Genomic DNA, 18,192 nt, shown 5'->3' with positions numbered 1-18,192 from the left:
GCTACATTTGATAAAGACAGGTGTGTTGAGGTTGGAGGAGTATTTTGCCTGGGCACTCATGTAATTGAGGCTGTAAAAAAATGGCAGAGATTTTATCCTGGAAAGTGCTTTAAGTGAGAAATTACTGTTCTAAGTGAGGTGTTGCTGTTCTCAGTGAGGTGTTACTGTTCTAAGTGAGGTGCTAAGGATATGAGAACATAAGATTTAGGAGCAGGAGTAGGCTATATGGCCCCTCAATAATGCTCCACCATTCTATAAGATCATGGCTGAACTTCTACCTCATCTCCACTTTCCCGCCCAATCCCCATATCCCTTGATTCCCTTAGTGCCTAAAATTCTATTGCTTTCAGTCTTGAATGTACTCAACGACTGAGCATCCACAGCCTTCTGGGGGAGAGAATTCCAAAGATTCACAACCCTCTGAGTGAAGAAATTTCTCATCTCAGTCATAAATGAGCAACCCCTTATCCTGAGACTATGACCCCTAGTTTTAGACTCTCCAGCCAGGGGAAAAGCCGCTAAGCCCTCTAAGAATTTTATACGTTTCAAAGAGATCATCTCTCATTCTTCTAAACTTCAGAGAATAGAGTCCCATTCCACTCAATCTCTTCCCATAGGACAACCCTCTCACCCCAGGAATCAATCTAAGGAACCTTCGTTGCACTCCCTCTCTGGCAAGTATATCCTTCCTTAGTAAGCAGACCAAAACTGTACACAATACTCCAAGTGTGGTCTCAGCAAGGCCCTACATAATAATTGCAGCAAGGCTTCCTTACTCTTATACGCCAACCTTGCAATAAAAGTTAGCATACCTTGTGAGATACTACAGTTAGAAGTGAGATGGTGCTGTTATAGAATGGAGTCATGGAATAGCACAGCACAGAAGGAGGCCATTCGGCCCATTGAGTCTGCGCCGGCTCTTTCGAAGAGCAATCCAGTTAGTCCCACTTCCCCGCTCTTTCCCCATATCCCTGCAATTTTTCACCAAGTATTTATCCAATTCCCTTTTCAAAGCTACTATTGGGTCTGTATTACCAACCCTCCTGGTTTCTCTTTGTTTACTCAATCTAAACCCTTCATGATTTTAACCCGCTCTGTTAAATCTCCTCTTAAACTTCTCTGCTCTAAGGTGGACAACCCCAGCTTATCCAATCTCTCCACGTAACTGTAATCCCTCATCCCTGGAATCATTCTCGTAAATCTCTTCTCACCATCTCCAAAGTTTTCGTCATCCTTCCTAAAGTGCGGTGCCCAGAATTGGACACAATACTCCAGCTGGTGCCGAACTAGTGTTTTATATAGGTTTAGCATAACTTCCTGGCTTTTGCACTCTATGCCTCTATTTATAAAGCCCAGGGTCCCATATGCTTTATTAATTGCTTTGTTAACTTGTTCTGCCACCTTCAGAGATTTGTGCACAAACACCCCCAGGTCTCTCTGTTCTTGCACCCCTTTTAAAGTGGTACCATTTAGCCTGTATTGTCTCTCTTCATTCTTCCTACCAAAATGTATCACTTCACACTTTTCTGCATTGAAGTTCATCTGCCACGTGTCCACCCACTCCACCAGCCTGTCTATGTTTTCTTGAAGTCTGTCACTATCCTCCTCAGCGTCTACTACACTTCCAAGTTTCGTGTCAACTGCAAATTTCAAAATTGTGCCCTGTACCCCGAAGTCCAAGTCATTAATGAATATCAAAAACCGCAGTGGTCCCAGTACTGAACCCTGGGGAACTCCACTGCATACCTCCCTCCAGTCTGAAAAACAGCCATTCACTACAACTCTCTGTTTTCTATCTCTTGGCCAATTTTGTATCCATGATGCTACTGCCCCTTTTACCCCTTGGGCTTCAATTTTACCAACAAGCCTAATATGTGGTACTTTATCAAACACCTTGTGAAAGTCCATATACACAACATCAACTGCACTGCCCTCATCCACCTTCTCCATTACCTCATCAAAAAACTCAATCAAGTTAGTCAAACACGATTTGCCCTTAACAAATCCATGCTGGCTCTCCTTTATTAGCCCATTCTTGTCCAAATGTCAATTAATTTTGTCCCGGATTATTGTTTCTAAAAGCTTCCCCGCCACCGACGTTAAACTGACTGGCCTGTAATTGCCAGCCTTTCTACTACCTCCTCTTTATCTATTTTTATCTCATCCAGTATCCTGTCAATCTCCTTGTTTACCATAGCTTTGACAGTCCTCTTCCTTGGTAAACACCAATGCAATGCACATATTTAGTACCTTAGCCATGCCTTCTGCCTCCACCAATAGTTCTCCATTTTGGTTCCTAATCGGCCCCACCGCTCCTCTGACAAGCCTTTTACTGTTAATATGCCTGTAGAAAATCTTTGGAATCCCTTTCATAAAAACAGGAAACTACAGGCCAGTTAGCCTGACATCTGTCGTCAGGAAAGTGTTGGAATCCATTATTAAGGAAGTGGTAATAGGGTACTTAGAAAATCATAATATGATTAGGCAGAGTCAGCGTGGTTTTATGAAAGGGAAATCGTGTTTAACAAATTTATTGGAGGTTTTTGAGGATGTAACTAGCAGGGTAGATAAAGGGGAACCAGTAGATGTAGTATATTTGGATTTCCAAAAGGCATTTGATAAGGTGACACATAAAGGTTGCTACGCAAGATAAGGGCTCATGGGGTTGAGGGTAATATATTAGCATGGATAGAGGATTGGTTAATGGACAGAAAACAGAGTAGGGATAAATGGATCTTTTTCAGATTGGCAGGCTATAACTAGTGGGGTGCCACAAGGATCAGTGCTGGGGCCTCAGCTATTTACAATCTATATTAATGACCTAGATGAAGGGACCGAATGTAATGTATCCAAGTTTGCTGATGATACAAAGCTAGGTGGGACAGTAAGCTGTGAGGAGCACACAAAGAGCCTGCAAAGGGATATAGACAGGTTAAGTGAGTGCACAACAAGTTGGCAGGTGGAGTATAATGTGGGAAAATGTGAGGTTATTCACTTTGGTAGGAAGAATAGAAAAACAGAATATTTTTTAAATAGTGAGAAACTATTAAGTGTTGGTGTTCAGAGAGATTTAGGTGTCCTCATACAGGAAACACAGGAAGTTAGCATGCAGATACAGCAAACAATTAGGAAGGCAAATGGCATGTTGGCCTTTATTGCCAGGGGGTTGGAGTATAAGAGTAAGGAAGTCTTGCTACAATTGTACAGGGCCTTGGTGAGACCACACCTGGAGTACTGTGCACAGTTTTGGTCTCCTTATCTGAGAAAGGACATACATGCCTTGGAGGCGGTGCAACGAAGGTTCACTAGATTGATCCCTGGGATGAGAGGGCTGTCCTATGATGAGAGATTGAGTAGATTGGGCCGATACTCTCTGGAGTTTAGAAGAATGAGAGGTGATCTCATTGAAACATACAAGATCCTGAGGGGGATTGACAGGGTAGATGCTGAGAGGTTGTTTCCCCCTGGCTGAAGAGTCTAGAACTAGCGGTCATAGTCTCAGGATAAGGGGCTGGCCTTTTATGACTGAGATGAGGAGGAATTTATTTTCTCAGAGAGTTGTGAATCTTTGGAATTCTCTGCCCCAGAGGGCTGTGAATGCTGAGTCGTTGAGTATATTCAAAGCTGAGATCGATCGATTTTTGGACTCTCGGGGAATCAAGGGATATGGAGATCGGGCGGGAAAATGGAGATGAGGTAGAAGATCAGCCATGATCTTATTGAATGGCGGAGCAGGCTCGAGGGGCCGTATGGCCTACTCCTGCTCCTATTTCTTATGTTCTTACAGTTATAAATGAGGCGTTACTGTTATATCTTCAACAGAAAATACGATGAAGAAAAAATGAACTGACTGTGACAAGGCTATGAAGGCTTCACAAACAATCAATTACTTTCATGAGTGTTGTTCCGTAGATAACCACAGTAATCCTATACAATTTCATATCCAGCAAACATCGGATTACAACAACAAATTGCACTTGTCAGCTGTGGCTCAGTGGGTAGCACCCTTGCCTCGGAGTCAGAAGGTTGTGGGTTCAAGTCCCACTCCAGGGACTCGAGCACAAAATCTAGGCTGATATTCCAGTACAGTACTGAGGGAGTGCTGCACTGTCGGAGGTGCCGCCTTTCGGATGAGACATTAAACCGAGGCCCCGTCTACTCTCTCAGGTGGACGTAAAAGATCCCACAGCCACTATTCGAAGAAGAGCAGGGGAGCTTTCCCCGGTGTCCTGGCCAATATTTATCCCTCAATCAACATCACCAAAAACAGATTCTCCGGTCATTATCACATTGCTGTTTGTGTGGGATCGTGCTGTGCGCAAATTGGCTGCCACGTTTCCCACATTACAACAGTGACACCACTTCAAAAGTACTTAATTGGCTGTATAGTGCTTGGAGACGTCCGGTGGTCGTGAAAGGTGCTATATAAATGCAAGTCTTTCTTTTATTTTTTATATAACACCATTAACACAGAAAAACGTCCCAAGGTACTTCACAGAGACGTAATAGGGAATAGGCTTAAGTTCCCTCGAGAATAGAAGATTAAGGGGTGAGCTAATTGAGATGTTTAAGTAGATTAAAGGGTTTGTCACAGTAAATAGAGAGAAACTATTTCCTCTGGTGGGGGCAGTCCAGAACAAGGGGGCACAACCTTAAAATTAGAGCCAGGCCGTTCAGGGGTGATGCCAGGAAGCACTTCCTCACACAAAGGGTAGTGGAAATCTGGAACTCTCCCCCCCCAGAAAAAGCTGTTGAGGCTGGGGGTCAATTGAAAATTTCACAACTGAGATGGATAGATGCTTATTAGGCAAGAGTATAAAGGGCTATGGAACCAAGGTGGGTAGATGGAGTTAAGATACAGATCAGCCAATGGTGGATTGAATGGCGGGATAGGCTTGAGGGGCTGAATGGCCTACTCCTGTTCCTATGTAATCAAACAAACGGTAAACTGGCCATTCATCTCCCACTGACTGTCACATTTCTGATGAAGAATGGCTGTTGAGCTGCTCTCTCTAACAACCGTCCTCATTGAGTGAAGCACTTTGCGATTTTTCAACAAGATGATAACGAGCTTCACTCTTTTTATGCCTTTCAATATCAAAGCTTTCATATCAATAGAAATGAAAGCCACACACAGTGATGTGATCCCACATTGCTTCAAATATTATTCTCAGGCACCCCAGTCGAATTATTTCCTTATATATGGACTTTATGGGGTGAGGCCTGGTCATTATATGTAGGAACATGTGTCTGCGAAGACGACCTCTGCCCAGTATCTGGAGTGATATTGTAACCACTTTCTAAATGACACCTTGGGTACAGTAGTCCAGTGGTCATTGTATTGGATTAGCAACACAGCTAAATTGATTGTTCTCAATCCCACCATGTCAAGATATAAAACTGAATTCAACAAACCTGGTAATCTGTGGGGTTGACACCAGATATAACAACAGAAAATGCTGGAAAAACTCAGCAGGCCAGGCAACATCCGTGGAGAGGAAATAGAGTCAACGTTTCAAGTCAAACCCTTTGTCAAGACTGGAAAGGCACAGGAAATGAAATAGATCGAAAGGCAGGGCTGGGAGAGAACAAAAGAGAAGTGAAGAGACATTAAGAGGTATTCAAAACGAGACGAGATGGTGATAGGACTAGTGGAGACAAAAGACGGCTCTAGATTAGGCGTGAAATGCGCTGGCAGAATGGGAGACAGCTGCCATGTGGGAGAGAGAAAAAAAGGGCGGGGGGAAAGGCCAAAACAAAGGTGGGGATAAAAAATAGGTAAAAATGTAATAGGGGCCGAGGTTATGATCTGAAATTGTTGAACTCGATATTGAGTCCGGAAGGCTGTAAAGTGCCTAATCGGAAGATGAGGTGCTGTTCCTCGAGTTTACAGTGAGCTTCCGTGAGCTTCATTTCCTGTGCCTTTCCAGTCTTGACAAAGGGTTTGACTCGAAACGTTGACTCTATTTTCTCTCCACGGATGTTGCCTGGCCTGCTGAGTTTTTCCAGCATTTGCTGTTGTTATTTCGGATTTCCAGCAGCCGCAGTATTTTGCTATTGACACCAGATATTGGCCCTGGAAGCTGCCGCCGGATTGTTGGGAAACCCAACTGGCTTGTCCAATGTCCTTCGAGGAAGGGAACCTGCCACACGTACATGTGACTCCAGTCCCACACTATGTGGCTGACCCTTAAAGCAACCAGGCCATCTAGGGATGGGCAATAACTACTGGGTTGGCACGGTTGCCGCATTCCAAGAACAAATATTTTATTTAACTTACGATTTTGCTGGAGATAAGCCAGGGAAATGCTCAGAAGCAGTTTTACAGAATCACTTACAGAGCCAATAGGGGCATTGTCACCGCAATGTTTCAAACGTCCAGTTTGTGCTGCGGCAAGGAATTATTTTCCATAAATATTAATTCAGGATGGCGTCAATATAGAAAAAGAGGGTGATCGTAATTTGTTTAATTTGGTGCATTGCAACTGAGGCAGTTCAGAATTAAAATGATCCAATATGATAAACAGTCAAAGCTAGACCACAGGCAATCTAAACAGTGGGGGCAGCTGGAGTTGCAACTTGAAAGACCTTGGCCTAGAAATTCATTATAGCCACTTTTGGGGCGGTAAAGTCGGGCGGCCGCTAAAGTTTGCGCCCGGCGCAAATTCGAGGTCACTTCCCCGATATTCATTAGCTTCGCCCTAAGAGTTTGCTCGAGCGCTAAAACTGGCGATGCACGCCTCTCTTTAGGCGCTAAGCCGGAGGTGCTGAGCGATAGCGCCAAGGCCGGGCACAGCGCAGGTGCGGCCATTTCTTGATTGACAGCAGACACCCTGGCGCCGGCCAGCTCTTAAGGGGGAAGGGTCGACTTGGTCTGCTGCCACGCCCTGGATAGTGGAGCCCTCCAGCTAGGCCTGAACACTGCTGCTGGACCCAAATAGTGCCTGAAACCATGGAGAAGGCCCGTGAACGAGCACAGCGCTTCTCAGAGATGGATCTGAGGGTGCTGGTTGGTGCTGTGGAGAAGAGACGCCATATTTTGTTTCCGGACAATGGCAGGAAGCCGCCGGCCCGCGTCTACCGGAGAGCCTGGAGGCATGTTGGCACCAAGGTGACATCCAACAGCGAGGTCCCCAGGAGCGGTGTCCAATGCCGCAAAAAGCTAAATTACCTCGCCAGGATTGTCAGGGTGAGTACCCTTTCCAGTGTCCTCCTCATCCTTGCATGTGCACCTCACATTATGGGCAAAGGGACCTGAAAGCCCTAATGGCCAGCCCTCATGCAGCAGCTATGGGACACTCATGAACATCAATTGCACATTGTGCACTTAACACACTGGCCAGGCTATTCGACCATGGGAGGCAGTGCACACAAGATCAGGGCTACACACTGGCCAGGCTATTCCACCATGGGAGGCAGTGCACACAAGATCTGGGCTACACACTGGCCAGGCTATTCCACCATGGGAGGCAGTGCACACAAGATCTGGGCTACACACTGTACTTAGAGGCCATCCTTTCTCTTGCAGGCCAAGCTGGCCAATAATAAGAGGAGCCGGAATGCGACCGGGGGAGGCGGCCCCCAGATCCAGCCGCTCACCGAGCTGCAACATCACGTGGAGCGCATCATGGGTGCCCGGGTGATTGGCCCCGTTGCATCTGGAGATGCCGACCCTGTTCTGGGCACCAATGGTAAGGGCATCACCTTTTGGACCTCTCTCGTCCCACTTGCGCATCAGATCTACATCCTTTGCCACTGTCCGACCAATGCGCTGAATGCCACCACTCATGCATCCCTCGCTGATGCCCTCTCCTCACTCTAAAGCTACTCTTGTGCCTTCCTACTTTCAGATGGTGAGGAGGAGGTCCCTGAAGTTGCCAGTGACAGCCCCTCAGAAGAGGAGGAGGAGGAGGAGCAAGAGGAAGGCGGCCCATCAGGGGAACCCTCAGCCGTGGCAACCCATGCCAATGTAGGGGACACGTCTTCCCTGGAGGGGAGCGTGGGGGAGGTGTCGGAGGGGAGGGTAGCTCCTGCGACCAGCGGCCTGCAGAAACGCGGGAGGGGGTGGAAGCTCAGCGGCCTTCTCCCTAGAGGGGGGAAGGGTCGGAGGGGAGTCCAATTGCTGGGCCCAGCGGCGTCCAGCAACGCAGGAAGGGTCGGCCAGCTCGGCGGCCTTCTCCCCAGAGGGAGAGTCCGGCCTCCAGTCCGGAGACGGCCAATGCCGAGGAGATGCGCTGCATCGAGGACTTGTCCGCGGACTCGGAGCGCCGGCACACGGAGCTCATGGGGGTAGTGGCACGGTTGCCTGAGGCCATCGAGTCCCTGTCTCGGAGTGTGTCCGAGTTCGAGCCCTCAGAGGCCACCAGTCGGGCGGAATTCCGGGCAGATCAGGCAGCGAGTCGGGCGGAATTCGGGGCAGCTCTGGCAGCGACTGGCCAGGTGATCAGTGGTGCCGTGCAGTCACTGGCTGCTCTGCTGCGGTCAGTGAACAGGTCAACACGGGCACTCACTGCTGCCACACTCGCTGTGTCAGCCAGGCATCGCCAGGGCACCCGGCGCGCTGCAGCAGCACAGCGGTCTGTCACTCGGCAGATTGGTGCGCATGCTGCAGTGCTGGCCCGGGCGAGTGCCAGTGTCTCAGGTGACCAGCGAGCGCCTGCCATCCGCCAGCTTGCCCCCATTCCTCCAGCCGCCACTGCCACTCCCCCAGTGGAGCTGCCAGGAGCTGCTGCAGCGACTGATGCTGGCCCGCCACAGCTGCAGCATTCACCAGCCGGCCCCTCGACGGCCAGACGTCGTCTAGGCCGACCCCCAAGGGCATCTGCCGTCACAACATGTGCCCCTCAGGAGCCTGCCCCCAGCCTTGCAGCAGCCAATGGCCTCACTTTGAGGAGCAGCAGGGCGGGCAGGGGCCACACAAAGATGCCCAAGGCATCGCCCTCGCGGGCCAAAAAGTAGAATGTGTGGGCAGTTGTGTTTGTTTTTTGAGGCCGAGAATTTGATGTTTGTTTTTTACGAAGGCCGAGGATGACGGCCATTTTTGTTGCACTGTTTTGTTAATCCTCTCCAGGTTGTGGGAGCGAGTAATGTGTGTGAGTGTTTTTTGGGGGTTTCGTCTGTTTTTGGTTTTCATGTGGGAAGGGCCCTGAGTTTGTACAATAAACCATTTTATTTATTCACATTGTCCATGTTTGATCTTTGAAGTGTTTGTTGCCTTAACCGGCTGAGGGCTTGCGGAGCGGCTGCAATCATGTTCTTTCATTGGCACAAGCCATTCCCTGACAGGGGGCCTAGAAGTGACGGTCAATAAGCCGCCGACGGGCGGCCCTTGGACCTTCTGCCTCCCTCCTGGGCTGGTACTCCTCGTCCTCCTCCTCCTCCTCCTCCTGAGGTGGTGGTCCAACGTGAGGTGGCAGTGCCTGAGTCCTGCGGATAGCCAGGTTGTGCAGCATGCAGCAAACGACGACGAATTGGGAGACTCGCTCCTGCGAATACTGGAGGGCTCCCCCGGAGCGATCCAGACAGCAGAACTGTTGCTTGAGGACGCCGATTGTTTGTTCTATGATGTTCCTAGTCACTTGATGGCTCTCGTTGTATGCCTCTTCAGCAGGGGTCGTGGGCGCGCGGAGCGGGGTCATGAGCCAGGTACACAAAGGATAGCCTTTGTCCCCGATAAGCCATCCTCTTGGGGGAGGCTGTGCCTGGAACATGTCAGCCACAGTTGTCTGTCGCAGGATAAAGGCATCGTGGCTGCTGCCTGGAAAGCGGGCATTGACAGCTAGGATGCGCTGCCTGTGGTCACACACCAGCTGTACGCTGAGGGAATGGTAGCCCTTCCGGTTGCGGTAATCCTCGGCATGCTCCAGAGGTGCCCGCAAAGCCACATGCGTGCAGTCAATGGCGCCCTGCACCATGGGGAAGCCCGCTATTCTTGCAAATCCCACTGCACGCTGCTGCTGCTTGTCCAGGGTCATGGGGAAGGAGATGAATTGATGTCTCCTTCTGAAAAGGGCATTGGTCACCTGGCGGATGCAGCAATGCACGGCGAACTGGGAGATGTTAGCGATGTCCCCAGCAGTGGATTGGAAGGAGCCGGTGGCATAGAAGTTGAGAGCCACCGTCACCTTCACTGCCACCGACAGAGACGTCCTGCGCATCAGCTGTGGCTGCAGATCTCTGTGAAGCAGCTGGCAGATGTCTGCAACCACCTCCCTTCTGAATCGCAGCCTCCTAACACACTGCGCGGCAGACATGGTCAGATAGGAGGACTGCTGGCGGTATACCCTGGGTGGGTAAGGCCTCACTTGGCGACGCCTGTTGCCCCCTCTGCGTCTAGCCAGGGCTGCCACTCTCTCACGGCGTCTGTAAGCCCTTCCGGCATAAGGCTGAAACTCAGCGTTGGCAACCAATGCAGCCCCCATTATATGCTGGCAAACACTGAGATCTCAATGAAGGCAAAGATAATTGCTAAGCTCTGGCCTGAGCCAGAAATACCTGTCCTAGTGTTGGGCCAAAGCAGTAAGCTCTCCTCCTTGGTCTCGCTCCAAAAAACCGTTGCACAAGAGTGAATGCTGCAAAATGGCTGGCCTTTATAGTGCAGGGTAAGTGCCCTTTAATTTGCGCTCCCCGCGGCCCGCCTCAGCTGTGTACCGTTCCACTTCACAGCCGTTAGGGCCACCCGGCGCACAATGGGGCGGCGCGAGTGAAGTTCCGGTTCCGGGCGCACAAAGGGCGTTGCACGACGAAATGACGTCATGATCTGCGCGCGCAGCAGGGCGCGCGCTAAGACTTTGCGCCGGCGCTAAATGTCTACTGAAGTTGGGGCGAGGCGCAGATCGCGCTGCGCCCGGGCGCTAAGCGCCTAGCGCTCGAGATCTACTCCTCCTAAGGCGCTAACAGCTGGCGCGCCCAACTGAATTTCTAGGCCCTTGCATTTAAATAGTGATTTCATGACCTCAGGATGTCCCAAAGTGCCATCCGACAACTGAAGAACAAAGAGGCCTCAGGAGCAGATGGAATCCCCGCCGAGGTACTAAAGCATGGCGGAGAAGCACTACTGGTGCGAATTCATGAACTAATTTCTCTTATCTGGAAGGAGGAGAGCATGCCAGGGGATCTCAGAGACGCCGTAATTGCGACCATCTTCAAGAAAAGTGACAAGTCCGATTGCGGTAATTACAGAGGAGTTTCCCTGCTGTCTGCCATAGGGAAAGTCATCGCAAGAATCCTCCTCAATCGCCTTCTCCCAGTGGCCGAAGAGCTCCTCCCACAGTCGCAATGCGGATTCCACCCACTAAGGGGCACAATGGACATGATCTTCACCGTGCGTCAATTACAAGAGAAATGCAGGGAACAGCACCAACTGCTGTACATGGCCTTCTTTGACCTCACAAAGGCCTTCAACACTGTCAACCATGACGGATTATGGAGTATCCTCCTCAAATTCGGCTGCCTTCAAAAGTTTGTCACCATCCTCCGCCTGCTTCACGAAGACATGCAAGCCGTGATCCTGACCAACGGTTCCACCACAGACCCAATTCACATACGGACCAGGGTCAAGCAAGGCTGTGTCATTGCACCAACGCTCTTCTCGATCTTCCTTGCTGCAATGCTCCATCTCACCCTCAGTAAGCTCCCCGCTGGAGTGGAGCTAATTTACAGAACAAACGGGAAACTGTTCAACCTCTGTCACCTCCAGTCCAGATCCAAGGTCGTCCCATCCTCTGTCATCAAATTACAGTATGCAGACAACGCTTGCCTCGGTTGAACTCCAAACCATCGTTAACACCTTCACCGAAGCATACGAGAGCATGGGCCTTACACTAAACATCCGTAAGACAAAGATCCTCTACCAACCTGCCCCCGTCACACAGTGCTGCCCCCTGATTATCAAATTCCACGACAAGGCCTTGGACAATGTGGACTACTTTCCATACCTCGGGAGCCTACTGTCAACAAGGGCAGACGTCAATGACTAAGTCCAACACCTAGCAGATAAGGGAATTAGGGGTTACGGGGAGAGGGCAGTGAAGTGGACGTGAGTCTAGATTCGGATCAGCCATGATCCTATTGAATGGCGGAGCAGGCCCGAGGGGCCGTATGGCCTACTTCTGCTCCTACTTCTTATGTTCTTACCACCTTCAGTGTGCCAGTGCAGCCTTCGGTCACCTGAGGAAGAGAGTGTTTGAAGACCAGGACCTCAAACTCGGCACCAAGCTCATGGTCTACAGAGCAGCAGTGATACCCGCCCTCCTGTATGACTCAGAGACATGGACCATGTACAGCAGGCACCTCAAAGCACTGGAGAGGTACCACCAACGCTGCCTCCACAAGATCCTGCAAATCCATTGGCAGGATAGGCGCACCAACATCAGTGTTCTCACTCAGGCCAACATCCCCAGCATCGAAGCTTTGTCCACGCTCGATCAGCTCTGATGGACAGGTCACATCGTCCGCATGCCCGATATGAGACTCCCAAAACAAGCACTCTACTCGGAGCTCCGACACGGCAAGAGAGCCCCAGGTGGGCAGAGGAAATGCTTCACGGGCACCCTCAAAGCCTCCTTGAAAAAGTACAACATCCTCACCGACACCTGGGAATCCCTGGCCCAAGGCCGCACAAAGTGGAGGAGAAGCAATCCGGGAAGGCACCGAGTATCTCGAGTCTCTTCGCCGGGAGCAAGCGGAAGCCAAGCGCACGTCAACCCGAGCACCCCACCCACCCGCCCCTTCAACCACCGTCTGCCCCACCTGTGATAGAGACTGTAGGTCCCGCATTGGACTCATCAGTCACCTGAGAACTCATTTTTAGTGTGGAAGCAAGTCATCCTCGGTTCCGAGGGACTGCCTAAGAGAAGAAAGAGAGGCATTGTCACCGCAGTGTTTCAAATGTCTAGTTTGTGCTGCGGCAAGGTATTGTTTTTCATAAATATTAATTCAGGATGGCGTCAATATAGAAAAAGAGGGTGATCGTAATTTGTTTAACTTGGTGCATTGCAACTGAGGCAGTTCAGAATTAAAATGAACCAATATGATAAACAGTCAAAGCTAGACCACAGGCAATCTAAACAGTGGGGTCAGCTGGAGTTGCAACTTGAAAGAAAGACCTTGCATTTATATAGCGCCTTTCACGGCCTCAGGACGTCCCAAAGTGCTTTACAGCCAATTAAGTACTTTTTTGAAGTGTAGTCACTGTTGTAATGTAGGAAATGTGGCAGCCCATTTGCGCACAGCAAGCTCCCACAAACAGCAATGTGATTGTGACCAGATCATCTGTTTTAGGTGTTTGTTGAGGGATAAATATTGGCCAGGACACCGGGGAGAACTCCCCTGCTCCTCTTCCAATTAGGGCCGTGGGATATTTTTCATCCACCTGAGAGAGCAGACGGGGCCTCGGTTTAACCTCCCAATCAAAAGATGCACTTCCGACAGTGCAGCACTCCCTCAGAGCTGCCAGCCTAGATTATGTGCTCAAGTCTCTTGATTGGGGCGTGAACCCACAACCTTCTGGTTCAAGATGCAAAGTGCTACCCACTGAGCCTCAGCTGACACCTTGTCTGGCCAAAGGCAGCACGGTGTATTCTACATCATCGGTTACTGTATGATTTGAAATAATGTGACCCCAGTGGTCTCTACAAAGTCATGTTCCTGCCAAAGATTGGCCTTTGGAGACCTTAACTAGAGTGAGATACATGAAGTAAGGCATCGTGATTTGAGTTTAATTAATCTGAATTGGACCTGAAGCCTAAGCCACAGCCAAACTCAAGGCAGGCTCATCTTGGGCCTATATTTTCCTCTACTTTAGTAACAAAAAAAACCTTGATTACAAAATTAACAGGTTCAGGAGAACATACCACCTGGAGCCATAGTCCAAACCAATCAAGTCCCTTAATATTCACCACAGGACAAAGGTGACATGCTCTATAATGAGTGGAATAAGATTATTTGCAGCATTGTAATGTTTTTGCTCAATTTCCGACACCATGCTGGGTAACATGGGGGTCCCAATATTGCACTTTTCAGTAAAAGCATGTTTTCACTATTATTAGCAAAACATTAACAAGATCGCTGCTACGTATGTGAGAATGCAAATCATCAACGGCAATAGAAAACTGTTGGTCCTGCAATAACACAACAACTTGCATTTATATAGCAGCTTTAACATAGTAAACCATCCCAAGGTGCTTCACAGGAGCCTTAGCAGACAAAAGTTAACACCGAGCCACATAAGGAGATATTAGGACAGGTGAGCAAAAGCCTGTTCAAAGCGGTAGGTGTTAAGGAGCGTCTTAAAGGAGGAGAGAGACAGGCGGAGAGGTTTACGGGAGGGAATTCAAGAGCTTAGGGCCTTGGCAGCTGAAGGCATAAGCTGAAGAATATCGAGGATGCGAAAGAGGCCAGAATTGGAGGAGCGCAGAGATCTCGGAGGGGTGTGCGGCTGGAGGAGGTTACAGAGATAGGGAGGGGGGGCGAGGCCATGGAGGGATTTGAACACAAGGATGAGAATTTTAAAACAGAAGTGTAGCCGGACCGGGAGCCAATGTAGGTCAGCGAGCACAGGGGGTGATGGGTGAACGGGACTTGGTGCGAGTCAGGATACGGGCAGCAGAGTTTTGGAGGAGCTGAACTTTATGCTATTTTGATGCTTCTCAAGCTGTGAATGAGTCATCGTTTTCCACCAATACAACTCGGTTAATATTTGCGTCCAACTGTGGCTGACTCTCATACGCTTTCTTTTCTCCATGAAACCGTATGATATATCTTTCAATAAACTCACACCCCACCCCCCCCTTTGCTTTTTCCGGTCCAGCCTCAGAAGCCTACCCCCACTATTCCAAAACTTCCTACCTTGTGGAGCAATCGGTTGCGCGGCATACTATTGAAGGATTTTGGATTTTTGGTGCCTTCGTTTTAAGGAAGACTATAAGATTGGACTGGGCGAAAGATCGGAACTTGGTCCAAAGTGTGAACAACGAAGGAAAGAACACAAAGCGGCCAGCTTGGCCAAAATCAGAGTGCATGATGCACCATGGGTGGCCGTGCCTTCAGCTGCCGAGGCCCTAAACTCTGGAATTCCCTCCCATAACCTCCCTGCCTCTCTCTCCTCCTTTAAGACGTTCCGTAAATCCTACCTCTTTGTCCAAGCTTTTGGTCACCTGCCCTAATATCTCCTCCTGCGGCTCTGTGTCAAATTTTTATTGATAGCGCTCTTGGTCAAGCACCTTGGGACATGTTGTTACATTAAAGGTGCTATACAAACACAAGTTGTTGTTGTTCGGCTGCCTTGAGAAAGACTGTGAGCTTTCGAAAGACATTGACCGCTAAACAGAGAGAAAATCCTACACAATCAAGTCTCGTTCACCCATCACCCCCTGTGCTCGCTGAGCTACACTGGCTCCCGGTCCGGCAACACTTCGATTTTAAAATTCTCATCTTTGTGTTCAAATCTACAAGACGCACCACAGCAACTCGCCAAGGCTTCTTCGGCAGCACCTCCCAAACCCGCAACCTCTTCCCACCTAGGACAAGGGCAGCAGGCGCATGGGAACACCACCACCTCCATGTTCCCCTCTAAGATACCCACCCTCCCGACTTGGAAGTATATTGCCGATCCTTCATCGTTGCTGGGTCAAAATCCTGGAACTGCTGGGTTTGTTTTCTTTGGAACAGAGGAGGCTGAGGGGAGACCTCATTGAGGTGTATAAAATTTTGAGGGGCCTAGATAGAGTGGATAGGAAGGACCTAATTCCCTTAGCGGAAGGGTCAACAACCAGGGGGCATAGATTTAAAGTAATTGGTCGGCGGTTTAGAAGGGATTTGAGGGGAAATTTCTTCACCCAGAGGGTGGTGGGGGTCTGGAACTCACTGCCTGAAAGGGTGGTAGAGGCAGAAACCCTCATCACATTTGTACAGTACAATAGTGGAATCAATAGTGATTTGAATTATTCTCTTATCTAAACAGGGTTATTCCCATCTGTCAGAATAAATGGCGTCCCACAGTAAGTGAACTTTGAGACAATGCCCCACAATTCTAATCAAGGTCGAGATCCCTTTAAAAGGCCAATATGGCCACCGACTGTTGCCTCCCTCAGCATGAATGGTGTCCCACAGTAAGTGAACTTTGAGACAATGCCCCACAATTCTAATCAAGGTGGAGATCTCTTTAAAAGGCCAGTATTGGCCACCGACTGTTGCCTCCCTCAGCATGAATGGTGTCCCACAGTAAGTGAACTTTGAGACAATGCCCCACAATTCTAATCAAGGTGGAGATCTCTTTAAAAGGCCAGTATTGGCCGCCGGACTGTTGCCTCCATTTTTTTTTAATACAGCCCTACTGGACAGAAAGTTGAGTATTAATTTCTTCCAGTAACACAGAGGTAAACGTAGCAAATATTCCACGCATGCTTTCACAACAGACATCAGTTCAGGGGGGAGGGAGGAAGGAGTCACTTTCACTTACAGGGTAATGGTGGATAGTTCTGACATCTTGCAAACATGCTGGTTAACTCTCTGAGGCTTACAGTAGCATTTCTGCACACAGCTGTCAAATATGACAAAGTTTTATTCAGTTTATTTACAGAAGATAGAATCAGCCACCAAAAAAAAAGGAAAAAAAATCACGATGAATGGAAACAATGAGTGAAAAAAAGAGGGAAAAAAATGATAATAATCTGTGTCGTACGTTTCCCGAGAGTCAGAAATACAGTATCGTGTTTGTCATACAATTGTTCTATACACACTTAAATCTCAATGTTTAACCAGTGCATTAGATGGAGGCACATAGCATCTTACATTAGAACATAAGCTCGTCGGGATTTTAAGGAAAAGGAATAGGTAAATAAACCCACCCTTTTTCTCAGCAGTTCCACCTACTCACCATGTCCCTCGATCCTTTCTCTCTCCAAACCTCATGAATGCTGCCCTTGTCCCGCCCCCTGCCATGCCGTTCCCTTGCTAACCCCTCCACTGCCCTTTATACGGGCAAGCTGAGCCGGACTTCCCCTCCTGCTCCTAACCTTCAACCTGCCTTCCCCTGGTATCTGGACTCCTTCCCTACCAGTGAACCGATCATTACATATGGCAGCTACTGAGGCAGCGCCGAGGGAGCGCCGCGCTGTCGGAGGTGCCGTCTTTCGCATGAGACATTAGACTGAGGCCCCGTCTGCTCTCTCTCAGGAGGACGTAAAAGATCCTACAACACTATTTTAAAGAGCAGCGGAGGTCTCCCGGTGTCCTGGCCAATATTTTTCCCTCAACCAACATCACAAAAAACAGATTCTGGTCACGATCTCCTTGCTGTTTGTGGGAACTTGCTGTGCGCAAATTGGCTGCCTCGTTTCCCTATATTCCAACTGTGGCTACACTTCAAAAGTTCTTCATCGGCTGTAAAGTACTTTGGGACGTCCTGAGGATATAAGGTGGTGTTATAAGGATATAGTGGTTAGCACTGTTGCCTCACAGCGCCAGGGACCCGGGTTCAAATCCGGCCTCGGGCAACTGTCTGTGTGGAGTTTGCACATTCTCCCTGTGTCTGCGTGGGTTTCCTCCAGGTGCTCCGGTTTCCTCCCACAGTCCAAAGATGTGCGGGTTAGGTTGATTTGGCTATGATAAAATTGACCCTTAGTGTTAGGGGATTAAATACGTGGGGTTATGGGGATAGGGTGGGATATGTGTCGGTGCAGGCTCGATGGGCCAAAATGGCCTCTATCTGCATTGTGGGGATTCTGTGAATCTGTGAATCTGTGAAATGCAAGTTGATCTCTCTTTCGTTCAGCTGAGGAAGATAAGGCCATAAATAGGCAAATAGAAACCTTAGTTTTGTATCTGGAGGCATAGAGTACTAAAGCAAGAAGGTAATCTTTACAAGACCGTAGGTTGCAATTGGAGTAGAGCAATTCCTAGCGGAACAGGCTCGAGAGGCTGAATGGCCTACACCTGTTTCTATGTTGCTATGTATTTATAAGAAGCTTGTATAAACTATCGAAAAAAGTGCAGCACGGACACACTAGGATGTTGCCAGGGAAGAGGAGTTACAGTTATGACTGCAGATGTGAGAGGCTAGGGGGGCTAAATTCGGTTGATTTGCGCCTCCCATTAGCGCCCTAAAAGGGTGCTAACGGGGTGCAAATCAACTAGTGTCTGGGCGCGGCACCACTAACACCTCCATGAAATTCCCACTTGTGCCCCGGCTGT

At 49.1% G+C, this 18,192-nt stretch overlaps 1 protein-coding gene across 1 annotated transcript in view; it reads right to left on the bottom strand.

Annotated features, from left to right (window-relative positions):
• Positions 1 to 18,192, bottom strand: part of adcyap1r1a (adenylate cyclase activating polypeptide 1a (pituitary) receptor type I) — a 368,079-nt gene that overhangs the window by 20,548 nt on the left and 329,339 nt on the right. Inside the window, exon 12 of the mRNA XM_085987415.1 lies at positions 16,460 to 16,540. Within this exon, the coding sequence (XP_085843541.1) occupies positions 16,460 to 16,540 (81 nt within the window). The remainder of the gene's footprint in view (positions 1 to 16,459; positions 16,541 to 18,192) is intronic.

The sequence above is a fragment of the Somniosus microcephalus genome, chromosome 5, assembly GCF_052327205.1.
Source record: "Somniosus microcephalus isolate GS21.2 chromosome 5, FLI_Smic_1.0, whole genome shotgun sequence".
Classification (NCBI taxonomy): domain Eukaryota; kingdom Metazoa; phylum Chordata; class Chondrichthyes; order Squaliformes; family Somniosidae; genus Somniosus; species Somniosus microcephalus.
This window is presented reverse-complemented; position numbering and strand designations above follow the sequence as displayed.